Below are 22405 nucleotides of genomic sequence, written 5' to 3'. Positions count from 1 at the left end.
ATAGAGAGAGAGAAAAATCTCGCATATGTGGAGGCAAATGCCCTCAAAGATATAAAGGCAGCAGAAAGCCTTAATAGGGTACAGGCAGGATGCCTGGCTGACTTGAAGCGCCAATCTCGGCTAGAGATAAAGGGGTGGGGCTGTAGGAGCAGCCGAGAAGGCTTTGATTCTTTTCAGGCTGGCAGATTGGAAAGCACCGTGTTTGTGGCCAATCTGAATTAAAAAGTTGGCTGGAAGAAGCTGAAGGAGGTGTTCAGCATGGCCGGTGTCGTTGTCCGTGCAGACATTCTTAAAGACAAAGATGGCAAAAGTTGAGGGACTGGCACTGTGACTTTTGAGCAAGTGATTGAAGTTGTTCAGGCCATCTCCATGTTCAATGGGCATTTGTTGTTTGATAGACCGATGCATGTGAAGATGGATGGATGAGCCTTACCAAAAGGAGATGCTTCCCTCCAGAGCAGCCCCAGCAGCTTTGTCATGGCCTTGGGGACATTGCTATGGGGCTGGGACCAGGAGGGATACCTATTGATGCAAACCACTTGAACAAGGGACTGAGGATGGGCAACCAGGAACCTGGAGAATGGGTATAGGAGACTTAGGCTTTAGGGTGAAGAAAATGGGAGAAATGGAAGGCCCTCTCCATGGCATGGAGAGCTTGGGCCATTTCCCTCCTAGAATGGGACTTGGCATGGTGAATGAAATGGACTATGCAGTTGGAGGTGGGTTTGAAAGAGACTCCCCAAGAAATGAAATGGGAATGTATCATAGTTTTGGGGATGCCCTGGAGGTGGAGGTGGAAGTGGTGGTGGGTGCCCTGGAGGTGGAGCCAGCATTCCTGCAAATAATAGGATGGCCCCTGCATCCTATAGGGTGATCCCCAAAAAACAGAACCCATAAAAATTTTATTAAATTCTACAAAGGTCCAGTAAATTTCAAGAAACTTTTCCTTGGTTGACCAAGACATATTGGGGAAGATTATTGTTCCAATATTTCATGCACAAAGTCAAGAGAGAGACAGGAAGAGCGAACCAGCGAGTGAGTGTGACCGGGAGAAGGCTTCAGGCGGGTAGGCACAGACAAGTGCTTCCCATTCAGGGCATACCTCCGCAGCCGCGACCAAGGTTCCCGCAGGTTTGGAGCAGCAGTTTTGCCCTGGACCATACACCATGACCATGGCATCCTGGCACGGCAGTGGCACCAGCCCCTGGCAGTTTGCTAGCATGCATCAGACCACGCGGAGGGCACTCACCTTCTTAAAAGCATGCAGCAGCTCCAGCAAAGTACGGAGGCTGGTGTTTCTTTGGGGGAAGGGGCAGAAAGGGGCTGCCCCCCGCTATCTGGAAGTAGTGTTCTGGGTCCAAATTTGTCCAGTGCCAGACTCAGCAGGATGGTCAAAAAGGCAGTAGAGGGGGTCCTGGATAGCAGGCTCCAGGACATAGGGTGTGTTCTGCAAACCCCTGTCCACCTAGTTTGGCTAAAAGGAGGAGGGCTGCCAGGCCTCCCCCAGTCTCTATTCCATTTCTGAGGGTCTTCCCCCTTCCAGCTTCTAAACACGTACCTAGACATGCTTTGCATAAAATGGTCAAAGCAAGAAAGCTTCTTCCTTTGACCTCAGTTCCACACCTTCTTCTGATAGGGAAGTGGGGGAAATCTCGGGGGAGGAGGCATTGCAAAAGGTGAAAAGAGAGTTCCTGGTGGACCTCTTCCCAAGGGTACTGTCAAAAGCCTCTCTGGCTCTGGAGCTCACTTTCAATTCTGATTCCACAAAACCCTCCACTTTTGGGTATCAGTGCATGTCTTAGCTATTCCCTCAGGGGCTGTCTAAGCCAGAAGTTGTCACCTTCCCTGATCCCTTTGAGAGAGCCATGGACTGTGAGTGGTAATAGCCAATACACCCCAAGCACTCTTCCAGGATGACCAATAAGCTTTATACCCTGCCTGAAAGAGTGATGAAATGGCTGAAACTGCCTTTAGTCGATGCTCCAGTGGCTTCAGTTTCTTCATCTGCTCTACTGCCAACAAAAGGAGAGAGGGGCCCTAAGGACAACTTTGATAGCTGAAATCTCCCTAAAGCATAACTTTGAGGCTTCTGCACGAAGTGCACATGGCCTCTGGGAACCAAGTGCCTCAGGAACAAAGTGCCAAAAGTGAGTTTAGCATATGTGGGAGGAGAGGGAGGAAGAGAAGGAGAAGGCAAGTTTTGGAGAGGAAGAAAGAGGAGGAGGAGGAGGAGGAGGAAAGTGTATTCTTTGTCTTTCTAACCTTAAATCAATTAAAATTTAGCTTTACTTTTACCTTAGCTTTACCTAAGTTAGCACCTAATCTAACCAGAGGGAGGGATTCTAAGGATCAGTAATTTGGGACGCAGGAGCTAGTTGAGGGCAATAAAAATAGATATGTACTTAGGTCTACTCTGAGCAGGAGCAGAGTCCAAGCTGGGAGTAAGAGCACAAGGCAGAGTCACTTGGAAAAAAACAGAGAAGGTTAAAGAGGAAAATAAGCTTTTCTACTTTATTTAAATTTATCTTATACTTAACCCAAGTTAAACTTAATCTAAGTTAGAACATAATTTAAAGTTTCAGTAAATTGGAACACAGGATCTAGGTGAAAGTAATAAATAAAGAAATAAAGGTGTAATGCATAATTTAGACAGGGAACTAAGGCATAGCTCTAAAAGCTCCACTCTGAGTTGACCAGAGTTTACCTGTGAGCAAAAGCCCAAACTAAACAGAGGAAGAGGGTAATAGAGGGAGAAAGCATACTTAGTGTTTCTATTTTTTAAACAGGACTAAACAGGTTTTAAACTTTAGTATGTAAGTTCTGCCAAGTCCAAAAACTCTTAAACCAGTTCAGTTTAAATCCAAATAAAAACCATCTTGGGGTTAAAAAAACTGTCCAACCTAAGAGAGCTGAATTAGGAGGGCAAGAAACTAGGAAAGGGCAGTTCCCAGCCAGCCAGGACAATTCAGCATAACCATTCACCTTCAGTCTGAGTTGACCACAATAAACAATAAAAGTCACAATAAACAAATTCAAGCACCCCATTCAGGAGCCTGCAGAGTAGATTAAGGCCATCTGCAGTTCTCAGGGCTGAGCCTATTGTCTTCCTGATCTTTGGAGATCTCACCTGGGAAGACCAGCCCCTTTTCAATCAGCAAGGAGGAACTAGCTAAGAGTATAAAGCTAGAGCCTGCTATTTCCTGAAGCTCTGTGCATGAAGCATGCAAGGCCTCTGGGAACCAAGTGCCTTCTGAACAAAGTGTTACCCTGCACATGCTAGATCTCATCTGATCTCGGAAGCTAAGCAGGGTCAGGCCTGGTTAGTACTTGGATAGGAGACTGCCTGGGAATACCGGGTGCTGTAGGCTTATACCATAGTCTTTCGAGACTGAAGGTTGCCAACCACCACCACCGGAACAAAGTGCCAAAAGCGAGTTTAGCATCTGTGCAAGTTCAGCAGCAGAGTGAGGAAGCCAGGGCCCCAGATACAGCCCTTCTTTTCCTTGAGAAGAAGGGCAGCAAACCAGGTTAAGGATTTTAAGTACCCCTGAACAAAAACAAAAACAAAAAAAACTATGCAGTCAGGCAGCCAGCAGCAGGGCAGGGGCTATCCAGTGTTTTATGTCGAGTGTCACATGCATGATTATATGCCTCAGGGTCATAAGTCATGGATGTGTCCTTGGTGCAAGGAGCTCCAGGGACTCAGGGAACATGTCTGTTCCCTTGAGACCTTGGTGACCGACCTGGAACAGCAGAGGCAGGTAGAGAAGGACCATGGGGAGACTTCCTGGGATGATCAGGCTTTGTCCCACCCTCAGGCATGCAGCTCCTCAGCTGCCTGAGTGGGAAGTCTCGGGGTTGGAGGACCTCCTCCTGGAGAGGAGGGGAAACAATCCCCTGGAGGGGACCTCCAGGGGATGGGCCCGTATCCAGATGCACTCAGGACACTCCTCAGCGGGAGGGGGGTCGGGGACTTTTTGTAGTGGGGGATTCAATTATTAGAAACATAGAGAGGGGAGTTTGCGACGGATGTGAGGACCGCATGGTGACTTGCCTGCCTGATGTGAAGGTTGCAGGCGACATTTCTCATCTGACAGGCTGGTAGACAGCACTGAAGAGGTTGTGGTGCATGTCAGCACCAACAGCGTGGGGAAGTGTAGCTGGGAGGTCCTGGAGGCCAAATTTAGGCTATTGGGTAGGAAGCTGAAAGCCAGGACTCCAAAGTAGCATTCTCGGGGAAAGCCGACAGGAACCGAGGGGCATTCGGTTTGGGACTTCTTATCCCTATGGGATGAGGATGGAGAGGTTAGAGAACAACAAGGTAAGGACAGCACAATGAGAGGTTGCAGGGATAAAGGAGCTAATAAGCAGCCCATCCAGGGGCATTCCACATACAAATGCTTTTATTCAAAGGCCCGAAGTCTCTGAGCGAAGATGGGAGAACTGGAATGTCTGGTGACTAGGGAAAACATTACATAGTGGGCATAACGGAAACTTGGTGGAATGCTGAGAATCAGTGGGATACCGCAATCCCGGGCTATAAACTCTACAGGAGGGACAGGCAGGGGCGTGTTGGAGGTGGGGTGGCCATTTATGTTAAGGAAGGGATAGAATCCAGCAAAGTAGAGCTTGAAGGCAGGTCCAACTCCACCATAGAATCTCTGTGGGTTAAATTACCAGGCCTGAGGAGCAATGTAATATTGGGGGCGTACTATCGTCCTCCAGACCAGAAACCAGAAGGGGACCTTGAAATGAGGAAACAGATCAGGGAGGTGTCTCAACCAAACTTGGCAATCAACAAGAAACTTCTTGGTGAGCAATCTAAGCTGTAGAGCAGTGTTTCTCAAATTGTGGGTTAGGATCTACTAGGTGGGTCACGAGACAATTTCAGTTGGATCCCCATTCATTTCAATATTTTATTTTTAATGTATTAGACTTGATTCTACCATAATATGTGACTGCATTTGGGGAGATGTTATAGACCTGTACTTTTAACAAACTACTATGTATATTCTTTTTACAATGCAAGTAAAGGAAACTTACTCCTGGGTAAGTGTGGGTAAGATTGCAGCCTAGGATAGTTAAAAATTTTCCTGCTTGATGATGTCATTTCTGGTCATGACATCACTTCCAGTGGGTCCCGACAGATACTCATTCTGTCCCAGTGCTAACTGTGTGAGAACCACTGCTGCAGAGGAAACAGACTTGTTTAGAACATAGCTGAATTGTCAAGGCAGAGTGTAGGCCATATCTTAAGAGGTTGACATCAGGTACTTAGATACTGAATATACTTTAGGCTACTTTAGCTGCTTTAGTTTTGAACAAATATGAGATATAACAATCTATGTACTAAACATAGGAAGCTTAAGACATTGTATTATGATGTAATACTGGGGGCGTACTATCGTCCTCCAGACCAGAAACCGGAAGGAGACCTTGACATGAGGAAACAGATCAGGGAGGTGACAAGGAGGGACAGGGTTGTAATCATGGGGGACTTCAATTATCCTCATGTAAACTGGGTCAATTTGTGTTCTGGTCACGAAAAGGAGACTAGATATCTTGACATTCTAAATGACTGTGCCTTAGAGCATCTAGTCATGGAGCCCACCAGAAGACAGGTGACTCTGAATTTAATATTGTGCGGCACTCAGGACTTGGTTAGAGATGTAAATGTTACTGAGCCATTGGGGAACAATGACCATGGTGCAATCCGTTTTGACATGCACGTCAGAGGAAGAGTACAAGGCACATGTGTCACAAAAACTCTTGACTTCCAACGAGCGGACTTGCCTCAAATGAGGAGGCTGGTTAGAAGGAGGTTGAAACGGAAGGTAAAGAGGGTCCAATCTCTCCAGAGTGTGTGGAAGCTGTTTAAAACAACAGTAATAGATGCCCAGCAGAAGTTTATACAGCAAAGTAAGAGGAACATAAGAACAGCCCCACTGGATCAGGCCTTAGGCCCATCTAGTCCAGCTTCCTGTATCTCACAGTGGCCCACCAAATGCCCCAGGGAGCACACCTGATAACAAGAGACCTGCATCCTGGTGCCCTCCCTTGCATCTGACATAGGCCATTTCTAAAATCAGGAGGTAGCACATACACATCATGGCTTTTAACCCGTAATGGATTTTTCCTCCAGAAACTTGTCCAATCCTCTTTTCAAGGCATCCAGGCCAGATGCCGTCACCACATCCTGTGGTAAGGAGCTCCACAGACCAACCACACGCTGAGTAAAGAAATATTTTCTTTTGTCTGTCCTAACTCTCCCAACACTCAATTTTAGTGGATGTCCCCTGGTTCTGGTATTATGTGAGAGTGTAAAGAGCATCTCTCTATCCACTTTATCCTTCCCATGCATAATTTTGTATGTCTCAACCATGTCCCTCCTCAGGCGTCTCTTTTCTAGAGGCCCAAATGCCATAGCCTTTCCTCATAAGGAAGGTGCCCCAGCCCAGCAATCATCTTAGTCGCCCTCCTTTGCACTTTTTCCTTTTCCACTATATCCTTTTTGAGATGTGGCGACCAGAAATGGACACAATACTCCAGGTGTGGCCTTACCATCGATTTGTACAATGGCATTATAATAGTAGCTGTTTTGTTCTCAATACCTTTTCTAATGATCCCAAGCATAGAATTGGCCTTCTTCACTGCAGCCGCACAGTGGGTCAACACTTTCATCGACTTGTCCACCACCTCCACTAGATCTCTCTCCTGATCTGTCACAGACAGCTCAGAACCCATTAGCCTATATGTGAAGTTTTGATTCTTTGCCCCAATGTGCATGACTTTACATTTACTTACATTGAAACTGACATTGAAGTGCATCTGCCATTTTGCTGCCCATTCTGCCAGTTTGGAGAGATCCTTCTGGACCTCCTCACAATCACGTCTGGTCTTCACCACTCGGAAAAGTTTGGTGTTGTCTGCAAACGTAGCCACCTCACTGCTCAACCCTGTCTTCAGGTCGTTTATGAAGAGTTTGAAGAGCACTGGTCCAAGGACAGATCCTTGGGGCACACCACTTTTCACCTCTCTCCATTGTGAAAATTGCCCATTGACACCCACTCTCTGTTTCCTGGTCTTCAACAAGGTCTCATTCCAGGAGAGGACCTGCCCTCTAATTCCCTGACTGTGGAGTTTTTTCAGTAGCCTTTGGTGAGGGACCGTGTCAAACGCCTTCTGAAAGTCCAGATATATAATGTCCATGGGTTCTCCTGCATCCACATGCCTGTCAACCTTTTCAAAGAATTCTAAAAGGTTTGTGAGGCAAGACTTACCCTTACAGAAGCCATGCTGATTCTCCCTCAGCAAGGCTTGTTCATCTATGTGTTTTGAGATTCTATCCTTGATGAGGCATTCCACCATCTTACCTGGTATAGATGTTAGGCTGACTGGCCTATAGTTTCCCAGGTCCACCCTCTTTCCCTTTTTAAAGATCGGTGTGACATTTGCTATCCTCCAATCCTCTGGCACTGTGGCCGTTTTGAGGGACAAGTTGCATATTTTAGTCAAGATATCAGCAACTTCATTCTTCAATTCCATAATAACTCTTGGGTGGATGCCATCAGGGCCCAGTGACTTACTGATCTTTAATTTACCAATGAGGTCTGAAACATCTTTTAACCTCTATCTGACTTAATTCCTTGGTCAGGAGGGGCCGTTCAGACAGCGGTATCTGCCCAAGGTCCTCTGTCGTGAAGACAGATGCAAAGAACTCATTCAATTTCTCTGCCATCTCTCATTCTCCTTTTATCTCCCCTTTTCCTCCCTGACCATCCAGAGGGCCAACCGCTTCTCTGGCGGGTTTCCTTCTTCTAACATATTTGAAGAAGCTTTTATTATTCCCCTTAATGCTGCTGGCCATGTGTTCCTCATAGTCTCTCTTGGCCTCCCATATCACCTTCTTACATTTCTTTTGCCACTGTTTTATGTTCCTTTTTATTCTCCTTCTTAGGGCAAGACTTCCATTTACGGAAGGAAACTTCCTTGCCCTTTACGGCCTCTCTAACTTGGCTGGTTAGCCATGCGGGCACCCTCCTGAACTTCGTCGAGCCCTTCTTCCTTTGCAGTATACACTTCCACTGGGCCTCTATTACTATTGATTTGAGCAACCTCCATGCTCTCTGTAGAGACTGGACTCTTTTTACCTTCCCTTTCAACCTCCTAACCAGCCTTGCACCAAGCTCCTTGCACCAAGGACACACCCATGACTTATGCCCCAGAGGCATACAGTCATACATGTGGCACTCGATGCAAAACACTGGATAGCCCCCACCCTGCTGCTGGCTGTCTGACTGCATAGCTTTTTTTATTTTGTTTGTTTTTGTTTAGGGATACTTAAAAACCCTACACTGGTTAGCAGCCCTTTTCTCAAGGGAAGAGAAAGGGCAGTATCTGGGGCCCTGGCTTCCTCGTCCTGCTGCTGAACTCGCACAGATGCTAAACTCGTGATGCCTTACCTGGCACTTTTTTCCTGAGGCACTGGGTTTCCCAGAGGCCACACGCGCTTTTGCAGAGACCCACATGGTGGCAGGTACCAGCTTTATACTCCTAGCTAGCTCCTCCTCAATCCCCTCTTGCTGATTGAAAAGGAGCTGGTTTTCCCAGGTGAGATTTCCCTGAATGGGGTGCTTGGATTTGCCTAATGGGGCTCTTATCAACTCATAAAGGTCAATTGCTATGACCTAAAGGACAATCACTATTCTAAATTGCCCTGGCTGAGTGGGAACTGGCCCATCCTAGGTTTTTACCCTCCTACTTCAGTTCTCTAAGGCTGGACTGTTTTTTAACCTCAAGTTGGTTTTTTATTTGAGTTTAAACTGCACTGGTTTAAGAGTTTTTTAGCTTTGCAGAACTTATACACTAAGGTTTAAATCCTGTTTAGCCCTGCTAAGATCCTGTTTTTATTAAGTGTGCACCTTTATTTATTTATTTATTTATTTATTTCTCTCACCTAGATCCTGTGTCCTAATTTACTGAACATCTAGATTATGTTCTAACTTAGATTAAGTTTAACTTGGGTTAAGTATAGGGTTAATTTAAACCAAGTAGAAAAACTTGCTTTCCACTTTATCCTCCTCTGTTTTATTTATTTTTCCAAGTGCCTGTACCTTGGGCTCTTACTCACAAGTAGGACCCTGCTCCTGCTCAGAGTAGACCTCTGTACGCACTTACGTATTTATTTTTATTGCCCTTACCTAGCTCCTGTGCCCCAACCTGCTGGACCTTAGAATCCCTCCCTCAGGTTAGATTAGGTGCTAACTTAGGTAAAGCTAAACTAAAGGTAAAGCTAAATTTCAGTGTTCATCTAAGGTTGATTTAAGGTTAGAAGACAAAGAGTTGGAAAGAGTACACTTACCTTCTCCTTCTCTTCCTCCTCTCCTCTTCACAACTCAGGGAGTCTTCCCTCTCCTTCTCCAAAACTAAGAGGTCCACTTGCCTTCCCCTTCTCCTTGCACAGGTGCTAAACTCGTGGTGTCTTACCTGGCATTTTGTTCCCGAGGCACTTGGTGTCCCAGAGGCCATGCGCGCTTCTGCAGAGAGGGTTCATCTAAATCCAGGAGGGTGCCCTCATGGCTAATGAGCCAAGTTAGAAAGGCTATAAAGGGCAAGGAAGCTTCCTTCCATAAATGGAAGTCTAGCCGTAATGTGAAGAATAAAAAGGAACATAAACAGTGACAAAAGAAATGTAAGAAGGTGATACGGGAGGCCAAGAGAGACTATGAGGAACATATGGCCAGCAGCATTAAGGGGAATAATAAAAGCTTCTTCAAATATGTTAGAAGCAGGAAACCCACCAGAGAAGCGGTTGGCCCTCTTGATGGTGTGTAAGGCAAAGGGGAGATAAAAGGAGAATGAGAGATGGCAGAGAAATGAAATTAGTTCTTTGCATCTGTCTTCATGGCAGAAGACCTCAGACAGATACCGCTGCCCGAACAGCCCCTCCTGATCAAGAAATGAAGTCAGACGTTAAAGGAGATGTTTCAGACCTAACTGACAAATTAAAGATCAGTAAGTCACTGGGCCCTGATGGCATCCACCCAAGAGTTATTAAGGAACTGAAGAATGAAGTTGCTGATCTTGTGACTAAAATATGCAGCGTGTCCCTTGAAACGGCCACAGTGCCAGAGGTTTGGAGGATAGCAAATGTCACACCAATCTTTAAAAAGGGGACCTGGGAAACTATAGGCCGGTTAGCCTAACATCTGTTCTCGGTAAGATGGTGGAATGCCTCATCAAAGATAGAATCTCAAAACACATAGACGAACAAGCCTTGCTGAGGGAGAATCAGCATGGCTTCTGTAAGGGTAAGTCTTGCCTCACAAACCTTTTAGAATTCTTTGAAAAGGTCAACAGCCATGGGGATGTGGGAGAACCCATGGACATTATATATCTGGACTTTCAGAAGGCATTTGACACGGCTGAACCAAAGGCTGCTGAAAAACTCCACAGTTAGGGAATTAGAGGGCAGGTCCTCTCATGGACTGGGAACTGATTGAGAACCAGGAAACAGAGAGTGGGTGTCAATGGGCAATATTCACAATGGAGAGAGGTGAAAAGCAGAGTGCTCCAAGGATCTGTCCTGGGATCTGTGCTTTTCAACCTCTTCATAAATAACCTGGAGACAGGGTTGAGCAGTGAGGTGGCTACGTTTGCAGACAACACCAAACTTTTCCGAGTGGTGAAGACCAGACGTGATTGTGAGGAGCTCCAGAAGGATCTCTCCAAACTGGCAGAATGGGCAGAAAAATGGCAGATGCGTATCAATGTAAGTAAGCGTAAAGTCATGCACATTGGGGTAAAAAATCAAAACTTAACGTATAGGCTAATGGGTTCTGAGCTGTCTGTGACAGATCAGGAGAGGGATCTTGGGGTGGTGGTGGACAGTTCGATGAAAGTGTTGACCCAATGCACAGCAGCAGTGAAGATGGCCAATTCTATGCTTGGGATCATTAGAAAAGGTATTTCCCTTTTCCCCAAACACGTGTCCATCTTGGTTTCAGAGTTGGGCAGGCCTCCCTAAAGTGAAAGGGGATGAGATTTTGCTGGCTCCCAAGGAAAGGCCCCTCTGTGGTTGATTAAATCTGGGTGCTTGAGGTCTGACAAAAGATAGCTAGCAAGAACAAGTCCTGCCTGAATGTTAAATTGAATTACAATTGCCCAACTGGGTAGTACCTAGGCCAAGAAGTCCTTCCACCTGAGACAACACACCCTGCCACACCATTGTTCAGTAGAATCTTCCTGGATGGGCCATCAAGAAACTCGATCAAGGCCAGAAAGCCCAAAATGCATCACTCACTCACTCCTATAACTTCCCTGCTCTAGAAGCAGATTAGACAGCTCAAGACAACAGAACAGATCAAGACAACAAGATAGAAGACGCAGGAAGAGAAGGAGAGGTTGTTCACTCCAGAGGCAGTGGAGGAGTACAGCCTGGCATTTCACTTTGGAAGAACCTGGGAATTTTGCAGCCCTGCCTTGCTGTTCAAGAAGGACTTCAAACTCAAGCAAACCAGCAGACTAGGATAGGTGATTCCCCCCTTCTGATCTCTCTCTCTCTCTCTCTCTCTCTCTCTCTCTCTCCCCCCCCCCAAAAAAAAAAAAGATTCTTCAATAAATTCTTTATCTTCTTTGAAAAACTCTGTCTTGTGGTTACTGTTAGCCTAATTTTGAGGCACTTTGAGATTTGGTGCACTGCTCATCCATGTCAACAATCCCAAACCTTGTCACACTGCTAGATTTGACCTCTGGCTTGCTAATTTCCCCAATTTCAGGTATTTGTGTATGTGCACATGACACATGTGGGTTCACACGTGTACATGTGAAGGAGCAGTGTTAGCAACAGATTGCCGGAGAATGCGGGCATAACAGATTGGTGGAGCAGTGTTGGCAACAAGGCGGCTAATATTGCAATGCTGTTGTACAAATTGATGGTAAGGCCACACCTGTAGTATTACATTCAGTTCTGGTCACCACATCTCCACATTTCCATAGTGGAAATGGAAAAAATTGCAAAAGAGAGCAACTAAGATGATTACTGGGCTGGGGCACCTTCCTTATGAGGAAATGCTACAGTGTTTGGGCCTCTTCAGCCTAGAAAAGAGGCGCCTGAGGGGGGACATGATTGAGACATGCAAAATTATGCATGGGATGGACAGAGTGGATAGAGAGATACTCTTTACACTCTCACACAACACCAGAATTAGGGGACATCCACTCAAATTGAGTGTTGGGAGAGTCAGGACAGACAAAAGAAAATATTTCTTTACTCAGCGTGTAGTTGGTCTGTGGAACTCCTTGCCATAGGATGTGATGATGGCATCTGGCCTAGATGTCCTTAAAAGGGGATTGGACAAATTTCTGGAGGAAAAATCCATCATGGGTTACAAGCCATGCTGTTTATGTGCAACCTCCCAATTTTAGAAATGGGCTATGTCATAATGCCAGATGCACGGGAGGGCACCAGGATGTGGGTCTCTTGTTGTCTTGTGTGCTCCCTGAGGCATTTGGTGGGCCACTGTGAGATACAGGAAGCTGAACTAGATGGGCCTATGGCCTGATTCAGCAGGACTGTTCTTATGTTTTTCCTCTCTAGCCTTGAGGACTTCTGCAGCCAATTCTATTATGGCAAGGGCAGCCTTTCTTTCGGCAGAGGAGTTAGCTACCTCTGAGCCAAGGCTTCCCAAAAAAGCTAAGAATTGCCGTAAAAAAAAATCCCTTTTGATTGAGAATAGGGATAAGAGGAAGGTGCTTCCTTTGGGGAAAAAGGACATCAGGGCTATAGAACCCGTGCCATTCAAACAGAAATGCCAGGGTGTGTATTTGGTGTTCTTCCTGGTTCCCAAAAAGAATGGGGACATGAGGGCCATTTTGACATGAGGGTAATTGGGTAAGGACATGAGGGTAATTGGGTAATTACCAATTCTTGTCATTCCTTTCTGGCCCTGTTGTCCTTGGTTCCCAGAGATCCTTCATTTCGCAGCGGGTCGAAAGTGCACTCCGCGAGACAAAGTAGACCTGCTGAGGCCCAGTCCACCTTTGCATCCACACCCAGGGGTGTTCAGGCTGACTGCCTGAAGGTTGAAAGGGAAACCTTAATCCTGTGTGGCTATAGTGACAAGGTTTTGGCAACACACCTGGCCTCTTAAAAAAAAAAAAAAAAGACTCCACAGAATATATGGAGTGAACCTGTTACAGTATGTGCCCCATACAGCAAGGCAATTTGGTGGCTGGATAAGGCAGGCCTACCAGACTGCTGCTGTGTATAAGCAAATGTAAGCATATCTGTCAGACAATGGGGCAAGGACCAATCAGGGCAAAGTGCTGAGTCATTGCACAGAACAAGGAGAGATGGAAAAAGCTAATGCAATCCCTACCCAGGATGATGCAATGACATTCCTCAGGGATGAGGTCATGGCCTTTCCCATTGGCTGACAGGAGTATAAATGGCCAACAAGCACACTCCACTGGGTGAGTTGTAGGAGTGAGTTGCTGCATGAATCTCTGCTGGATGGATACCTGATTTACTGACTACTTGGACTGTTTGCTGGACTGCCTCTGCTTGCTGATTTCTGGAACTGCCTTCTACCTGTAAATACTGCCTGTAAATAGACTCTAGTGTTTGTGTATGTTTTGGCCAATTATCTCTAACAGACCCGGAGGAGGAATGGTGCCCGGAGAAAGGGATGTCTGCTCTCAGAGCTAAGCCCAAGTACATTTCAGACTTTTTGCAGGCTGGGCTGGATAGGGGCCTTAGCACTAACAACTCACAGAGGCAGTCCTCAGGCATAAATAGCATGTTGTTGACCGAATTAGGTCATAGTGTTGCCTCTCATTCACATATCAGACAGTTCCTCAAGGGGGTGGCACAGATTAATCCCTCTACAGTCCATCATTTTCCTTCTTGGGATCTCCACAGGGTACTCTCTTCTATCATGGGTCCACCCGTTGAACTCTTGGCCACCATTCCACTTCGAGAGTTAACCTTGAAAACTTTTCTTCTGGTTGCAGTGACTTCAACCAGGAGACTTTCAGAGTTGGGGGCCCTTTCTGTTAACCCTAATCTCTGCATATTTCATAAAGATAAAATGGTGTTAAGACCAGATCCTGTTTTTGTTCCAAAAGTTGATTCCTGGTTCCATAGGGCCCAAGATAATCTCTCCTTCTGTCCTAAACTTACTCATCTGAAGGAGCAGAAATGGCATATGTTGGCTGGCTGTAGAGCGTTCAGGATCTACAGAGACCGTACCAGAGACATTAGAAGGATGGATTGTCTATTTGTCTTATTTCAGGGTCAATCTGTGGATAAAAAAGCCTCTAGATTTTCCGAATGGCTGAAGGCAGCTATAGAATTGGCTTATCGGAGTGTGGGACAGTTCCCTACCCGTGGGATTACAACCCATTCCATCAGGGGGCTACCACCTCGACCGCCTTTGATGGTTTTTGTTCACCTGAGGTCATTTGTGGAGCTGCTACCTGGTCAGCCCCTAGTACCTTCACTAGACATTACCATATTGACCTGGCAACTTCAGCTGAAGCAGCCTTTGGCAGAAAGTGGTCAAGGTGTCATAACATTGCCTGATCCTGTTCCACTCTAGAGAGAGACTGCTTGTTCACATCCCATGTCGTGACAAATGCCCCCCCCTTGCCTCCTACAGAGAAAGGAAATCTTACTTGAGAATCTCATGTTCTGGGAGGAGGAGGGGGGCATTTGGCCCACCACATCGGATTGGATGTTGTTATTCCAGGGATCCAGGTCAATCCTCTCAGGGATCATGGTTCCTGTTGCCTCTGTTGTTGCCCGCCAGCCCCTGATGTTGCCCCCCCAGCAGCTGTATCCCAGTGTATTTGCTACTCCCTGCATCCCCTTAGCTACGCCACTGGCTTCAGCTACCTCTGGATTTTTCCATCCTCTGTAAAGCTTAGCTCTAGAGGAAAATGTTCAAAGGGGAAAAAAAGATGTCCTTTTACAACCTGGATTGGTCTCCAAGACTGCCTAGACTTTCCTCTGGATAAGAGACATATCTACAGTTGTTTTCAGAAGAAAAGCCTGGAGCCCTCCTTCAAAACTTTTACCCACCTGTTTGGATCATGCAAATAACCTTTAGATAGTGCCTTGTAGTAACACATAACTTACTGTCACAGCAGGTATCACAAATTGTATTTTCAGGAAAAGCAATATTTAAATGCGGCGTTCTCTCTCCACAATACAAAACACCCATGAGTTGAAAGATCCCATAGTATGAGAAATCTTCAATGTCTGTTTTTTTTCCAGAATTGTATTTACTTGCATGGTATGTGAAACAGACCCCTGAGGCAAAGAAAAGACAAAATGGTCTACAGTGAGGTGGAAGGAAAAAAAGAATGGCATTTTCATCATAACTGCTAATTCATCATAACTGCTAAAATGCTTTCAAATAGAAAAGGATTTTTAAACGCTTCTAAAACATAACTGTAGACAAAGTTTATTGAAGAGATATGATTAACTCTATGTTGAAATGAGTGGGGTTTTCAGCACTCTACTATTTTGGTGTGTGTGTGTGTGTGTGTGTGTGTGTCCCCAACACAAAATCTTGTTGTATGCCTATCTCCTTCTGAGTGAGTTACTTCAAAGTAAACATGCCTTGGATCATGCTACAGGGGCGGGGGGGGGGGAGAGAAGTCTTGCACTTCTGCATCCCATTGTCCTGTTAATTTTGTCTTGGAAAGTTCCTGGGTTTATCCCTTAATGCCTTATCAATAAGGCATTGTTTCCTAAGGAGAATGTGAGTCCTACTCAGCTGATCGGCTCAGCACTTTGTTTTAGATAAGAAAGCTGAATTTGACACATATGAGGCTGCTGGAGTCAACTGGAAAACAAAGATATCACAGGCCAACACACATTTTGCTTCCTTAAACATTACACCAATTCCTGGGTATATCTGTGGTGTTGATTCCAAAAATGACATTAGTTTTGCCCGATCACGTCTAGTTTTGGAGATACGTCATAGTTTCATTAGTGAATGGTTCAAGCAGCTTCCTCATGAGGAAACCATGGTGTAGGCTTCCTCATGAGGAAGCTGCTTGAACCATTCACTAATGAAACTATGACGTTTCTCCAAAACTAGACAAATAGGGCAAAACGGATGCCATTTTTGGAATCAGCACCCCAAATTCATATCAAACCACCATAAATTTTGGGAAAAACTTTTCTGACCATCAATTTTGTAGGCCTTTGTAATTGTTGAACATCATGACCACTGAGAAAGAGGTTTTTTCGATATCATGAGACCAGGGCCTGGAGAACACAGTGGTCTAGCTTTGCAGATTAGGCATCTGAGGAAAACCAGTGTTAATACTTTTAAAAGTATGCTAAAAACAAAGGGGGTTTCATCCAAGACATGTCAAAGATGCACTGTAACTAATCAGCACAAACAAACAAAAAGGAATCTATAGACTCTAAATATGGGAAGAAATGACACATTGAAATTGAATGGGGTTTGGCATTTGAGTGGAAAGGTATGAGAACATGTTGCACCCCGGGGCACTGGCGGCCCCCGACAGCCTTGGGCGAGGATGGCCCAGGGGTGCTAGTGGGGTTTCTGGAGTTGTCGATGAGGCCAGTCCCTTGCTCTGGCCTGGCAGCTGCATCATTCACAGGCCGCTCTCCTGTGGCAGGTATCGGCAACTCAGTTGCCTGCCACTGATGTAAGCCCTGGGGATGCCCCAGAAGGCCCTGGGGTCCCTTGATGCCTCCCACTCAGCAGGGGTGGGCACACCAGGCAGCTGAGCCTCAGCCAACTACTGGGTGGAGGTGGGTGACCACTAGCACACTGGAGTGCCTGCTGTGGCTTCAATCTGGCTGTTCTCCCAGCCTTGGGAAGGATTGCCCACCACCAGGCTGTAGCGTCTGAAGGTCTCCCATGGCCGGCTGTTCAAGCTGGCATGGCTCCAGGGGAGGCTGGTTTCTCACTCCTCCCCTGATGGTCTGGCTGCTTCCCACCTTCTTCCTGTTACTGCCCTGCCTGTGAACTCTCATCTGCTAGGAACCTAGGCTCTGGGTGGACCCAGACAAACTGTATACTCAGGGAAGGACAGAAGGAGCTTTACCCACTTCTTCAGTAATTTTAGCTTTTTAGCTAAAAAAAAAAAAAAAAAAAACCTTCCCCGATCTCTCTGAGGCCATGAACGTACCTTTATTTTTCCTTCTAATAAATCTCATTTTAGTCTTAGATTTTTTTACACTTTTATTTTAACTGCCTTTACTTTTCCTCTAAACCAGTTTTCTCATCAAGTTTGTGGATGAATTTTAGTTTGGGATCAGTATTTCCTCTAAGGTTCCATGCTGGTACACAGACCCCTTGTTATATGCAGCATTCCTGCATGCTCGGTGGTGACATCACGCATCATCATCAAACTTCCTGGCTGCTAGATTTGAAGACTTATTATGCAGCATGTGTCTCTGTTTGGTTAAAAGAATGGTTGTTGTTATGAATTAAGAGATTATTGTATCTAGAAGGTTCAGATATAAGGTTTGGATGGCATGGATTTTTATGGTATTATAAATTAAAAGCAAATCAAGAATTTAAAAATCACTATGTTAGACACGCTTTGCTGAGAGTATGAAGTAAATACAAAAATAGATTTTAAACAAAAATACCATTATGGATCTCTCCGCAAGAAGCTTTTTTTGGCCAGTGTAATGGAAGATCAGAAGATCATCAGGTGGATGATGTGGTGTTGACAGTGATCCCATGTTTTGACAGCTGTTTGATAGCTCTGGGAAGGGCAGGGCTGGCTCCACAGCTGTAATCAATCAAGGCCAATGGAGACCTGGTTGAACACCTGAGCTTCATTTCGACCTTGATGGGGCTTTGAATGAGCTAAGGAGGTAGCTCACAGCTGAGCTGCATTTGCACTTAATGGGACACAAAGGATAAAAAGCAGCTTCAGAAGGACCAAAGGAGCCAGAAGCCGGACGCTGACCCAGCCGGAAGCCGACCCAGAGGGAGACGCTACCTGACCCGGAGGGAACCAGACCCAGAGGGCTACCTGACCCAGACCTACAGGAGAAGGGGACTGCCAGGACTCTGCTGGAGGACACAGAAGACTGGGAAGACTGGACTGTGCTTTGGAGACCGGATTGGACTTGAATTAGAATCTTCAGACCTTTACCCACTGAGTTAAGTGGAGTTTTGGGGAGGGAAAGACAAGAGGACTTGCAGGGAGTGTCTGTGTTCATAGCAATAAATTTGGGTAGTTGCTATAGATAAGGAGTTCTGTGTTCATTCCTTTGCACACCACAGCGGTTGTTCTAGAGATAAAGAGGGTGTTAATTAGCCAAAAAGCAGGCATTAGAAGGGAATTGGGATATTTGGACGGGACAGTCAGCATATAGATTCTACAGAAACTTGGTTATCATATAGAAATTTAATAATTTTTACACAAACTAAATATGGAATGAAGACAAGAGAGGAGCTTTTAGGGGAGGGATTTAGTTGTCAATGGTTTCAGTATATATAGCATTCAGAGTGGATAAGAAAATGTATGGTTTTGAAGATTGTATGTCTCTTTTGGAGAGTCAATTAAGTCTGGTAGAAGGACGTCATTACTAAAATGTATAAGTTATTATTAAAATTTGAGACAGAAGAGGGAAAGGAGTATATGATACAATGGGCAAGAAATGTTGGTCATGAGATATCCATGCAGCAATGGGAAGCTTGTGGGTTAAAAGATTGAAATTTACTTTGAATGTAAACCTTAAAGAGAACTTTTATAAAATGATGTATAGATGGCATTTGACTCCAGGTAGATTGGCAAAAATATTTGAAAATGTACCGAATAGATGTTGGAAGTGTAAAAGAAAGAAGGAACATTCAATCTCATGTGGTGGACCTGTACAAAAGTGAAAAAATATTGGACTTTGATACACCAGCAAATGCAGTTGATATTTAAGGTAAATTTACAAATTAAACCAGAAGCTTTTTTGTTGGGAATATTGGATGATTCGATTCAGAAAGATTATGAAACTATGTTTTTATATATGACAATTGCTGCAAGAATATTGTATGCCAAATACTGGAAAGTTCCAGAGATACCCATACTGGAAGAGTGCTGGTTAAAGATATTGGATTTGGCAGAAATGGACAAACTTACATTTTTTTTAAAAGAAAAGTCAGCAAAAATTTTTATGGACAATTGGAAACCATACATGAACTTCCTGTGCATTGAGGGGAAAGTGGGCCAAGTAGATTTGATGAGTAGTTAGGAGTTAACGTTTATGTTTTTTTATTTTTCTCTTTGTGTGGAAAAAGTATTTTATAATAGGTCTACACTGTTTATGATTTGAACTAATTTTTTGTATGATTTTGTAGTAGAACAAAGAAATGTAGTTTGAGATCTCTGCACTTGTCACACAACTTGTAATGTCTTTTTAATTTTTTTTGTGTATGTGTGTGCGTGCTTGCTTTTAATAAAACTAAAGTATTTAAAAAAACAAACAAAAAAAGACTTCCAGGTTGCTGAGCTCCATGTTATGTGGAACTGGCTCAGTTCCACTGGTTCCAACCACAGTTCCAACCAGTTCCACTGGTTAGGTGGAACTGGCTCAGATATAGTGGGAAAATTTTCTGTGTTTTCCCTTTGTGTTATGGTTCAGTTATAACCAAAAAGTGCACAATAATTACAAAAGGCAGAAAAGGTGGGAAGGGACATTGGAGAGCCAGCGGGAAGACTGCAGGTCCTACTCTGAATGGATACAGAATGGAATGGATAGGCCATATATGGAAAGCCTTCCAGAATTTTCCAGGGTCCGCTGTATAAGCAGTCCATTCCCTCAGGTCAGGGTTCCTCTTTCAGGTCTCTGCCCATTCTCTTTGGGGGCTTTTGCTTCTCTTCATCTGTCCTGCTGAAGGAGAACAGTAACTGCTGGTTTCTATGGAGACATCTCCTGACAAAGTAGCAGCAGGAGGAAAAGCTGCCAGCTTGTAACTTGCTTGCAGGGAGAGACAGGGTTAGGTGATAAGTCCTGGGCAGGTGGTGACCTATTATCCCTCTGGTGACCTGTGGTGACTCAGGGCCCAATCCTATCCATAAGGCACATTTGCGGCCCTCAGTACCGGTGGAGTGCTAGTGTTAGCGCTGGTGGAGCACCTGTGCTCCACAACTTGGCGGTTGCATAGAACGCCGGGTAGCGTAGAAATAGATGGGGGCACGGGGGGAGGCAGGGAGGAGGCATTCCAGGGCAAAGGGAGGTGGAGGGAGGGCAGAGAGAGGGCATGCTGGGGGAGGGAGCGGGGCAGAAGGAAGTCAGGACCTGGAGCAAAGCTCCACCAGATCCTGAGCTTCCGTGTCGGGCTGCTGGCCTGACATGGAGGTTCTCAATTCTATGCTGACCCTTGGGTCAGCATAGAATTGAGTAGCCCCATTGCAGGGCTACTCACCTTACCCAGGGGAAGGGGACAAAAGTTCTTTTATCTCAAGGAGCCACTGCTGCTGCCCGCTGAGTATGTAGGATGAAGCAGCAGCCATTTTCGGCAGCCCTGGGCACTGAGCAGCTCAGGATTAAGCTGCCCATTACCTTTTACTACCTTACCCTTAAGTACTTACCTACCTTCTATGTGTTTTATGAACTTTAAACTTAAATAAACTTGTAAAACATTTTACCCTGTGTGGTGTTCTTTTGTCAGGGTTGGGCACTGGTGGCTTGTGAGTCTCACTCTGGTGGACAAGGGGCAAAGGGGCAAGGATTCTGCCAAAATAGGGAATACTATTTGGGAGTCTGATGATAATAAATCAGTTTCCTGAAGGCTCTTTCTGCATCTCCACCAATTGGTCCTGAGAGATTCAAGCAAGATTAGGGAGTGTGGAGGGGGCACATCACATCAAGTGGCACTCTTGGGGGGTGACACCATCAGTGGCCAAAATTTTGGAAACTTTGGGTTCTATAATTAATTCCATCATGTTATATATCATTGCATAGGTACTTTAATGTAGAATGTAATGAAGCAAACCGTACTGACATATTGCTATTCTATCAAATATTACAGCCAAATAACCATAAAACAAACACACAACTGTGTCTTATGTAATAAAAAGTAGATTTCTGTAACTCAAAATTGACCAATGAGACTGTCAGATCCCGGGGAGGGGGTTGAGAGTCCTCCGGCCAAAAAGGGGTTCAGACTCACCCAGTGACAGGTCCCTAGGGTGAGGCAGAGTGGCCTCAGTTCCAAAAGGGGGGTTTAGATCCACCCGGGTCCCCTTCTTTGGCTTCTAAGGTAGCCTGGGTCTCATGGGCATGCAGCCTTCCTTCTGGCTGTTAGCCTTGCCCTGCGCTCCCCTCATCATTGGCCTCCCCGGCCTTTATGGAGTTCCCGACTCCACCCCTCTCCCCAGGCCGCCTCACCCAGTCAGCCTGCGCACCTGATCCTGGAGCCAACCCCGCCCTGCTGTCTGAGTCTGCGGGGAGGCTTGATCGCTGGCTGAGCAGCTCTGCGCCCCAGCCTGCCTCTTGCTCCTCCTCCCCACCTGTCTCCCCACCACCCTGCTCCTGGCTGAGTCCCCCCATGGGGCGAGAAGACCCGGTGGCATCCACGGCAGCACTTCCCCACACATCCTCCCCCACCGGGCTCAGACACAGGGTTCCCTTCTCCGCCTCCCAGGCGGCCACGGGTGAGGCAACGCATGGCCATTGCTGAAGCTACACAGCCCATAGCACTGTGGGGGAGGGGGTGAGTGCCTCCCCGGGGGTTGCTCTTCCCCCTGCCCCCAGCTCCCCGCAGTGCCTAGTTGTCTGCGGGGGTTGACGTGGGTTTGCACCCCTGCCAGCCGGGGCTTTCCCCCATCTGTCCTCTGGCACCCCTGCACTTTGGGGAGGAGAGCCTCTCTGGGGGCTGCTATGCCTCCCACCCATGGCTCCCCGCCAGCCCTGGCAGCCTGCAGGAGCAACTGGTGGGGTCTGCCCTCCGCCTCCTGTGGCTCTCCCCCACCTGTCCTCCGCCCCCCCTGCACCTCCAGGTAAGGCAGGGGCTGACCAGGCAGCGAGCCCCTGACAGAGACTTAGGCCCAAATTCTAACCAAGTTTCCAGCACTGGCATAGCTGTGCCAATGGGACATGTGTTTCATCCTGCAGTTAGGTGGCTCTCACGGAGGTCTCCTCAGAGTAAGGGAATGCTTGTTTCCTTCCCTTGGAGCTTCATTGCCCTTTTGTTGGTGCTGGAAAGTGGGTTAGGATTGTGCCCTTATTCTTCTAAGAGCCAATGAGGCGCTATTATGACACAACATGGAACCAATAAGGCATTAGTATAAGTCAGCTCTTATTTCCATGTATTAAAGCCAATACTCAAACTCCTATTCAGTTGTGTGAGTGTCATTAAGTCGTCCACTGGTTTTTTGTTGGTTACTGATTGGTTTGGTGACCTGT

The 22405-nt window shown here is 46.1% G+C and overlaps 1 protein-coding gene across 1 annotated transcript in view; it reads left to right on the top strand.

The window, feature by feature from the left end:
• Positions 1-21771, top strand: part of LOC136654055 (perforin-1-like) — a 136272-nt gene extending 114501 nt beyond the window's left edge. The window contains exons 7-8 of the mRNA XM_066630917.1: positions 21379-21654; positions 21755-21771. Coding sequence (XP_066487014.1) covers positions 21379-21654; positions 21755-21771 — 293 coding nt within the window. The remainder of the gene's footprint in view (positions 1-21378; positions 21655-21754) is intronic.
• Positions 21772-22405: the final 634 nt, after the last annotated feature.

The sequence above is a fragment of the Tiliqua scincoides genome, chromosome 5, assembly GCF_035046505.1.
Source record: "Tiliqua scincoides isolate rTilSci1 chromosome 5, rTilSci1.hap2, whole genome shotgun sequence".
NCBI classification, from domain to species: domain Eukaryota; kingdom Metazoa; phylum Chordata; class Lepidosauria; order Squamata; family Scincidae; genus Tiliqua; species Tiliqua scincoides.
The sequence above is the reverse complement of the archived record's forward strand: the minus strand, read 5'-3'. Positions and strand labels throughout refer to the sequence as shown.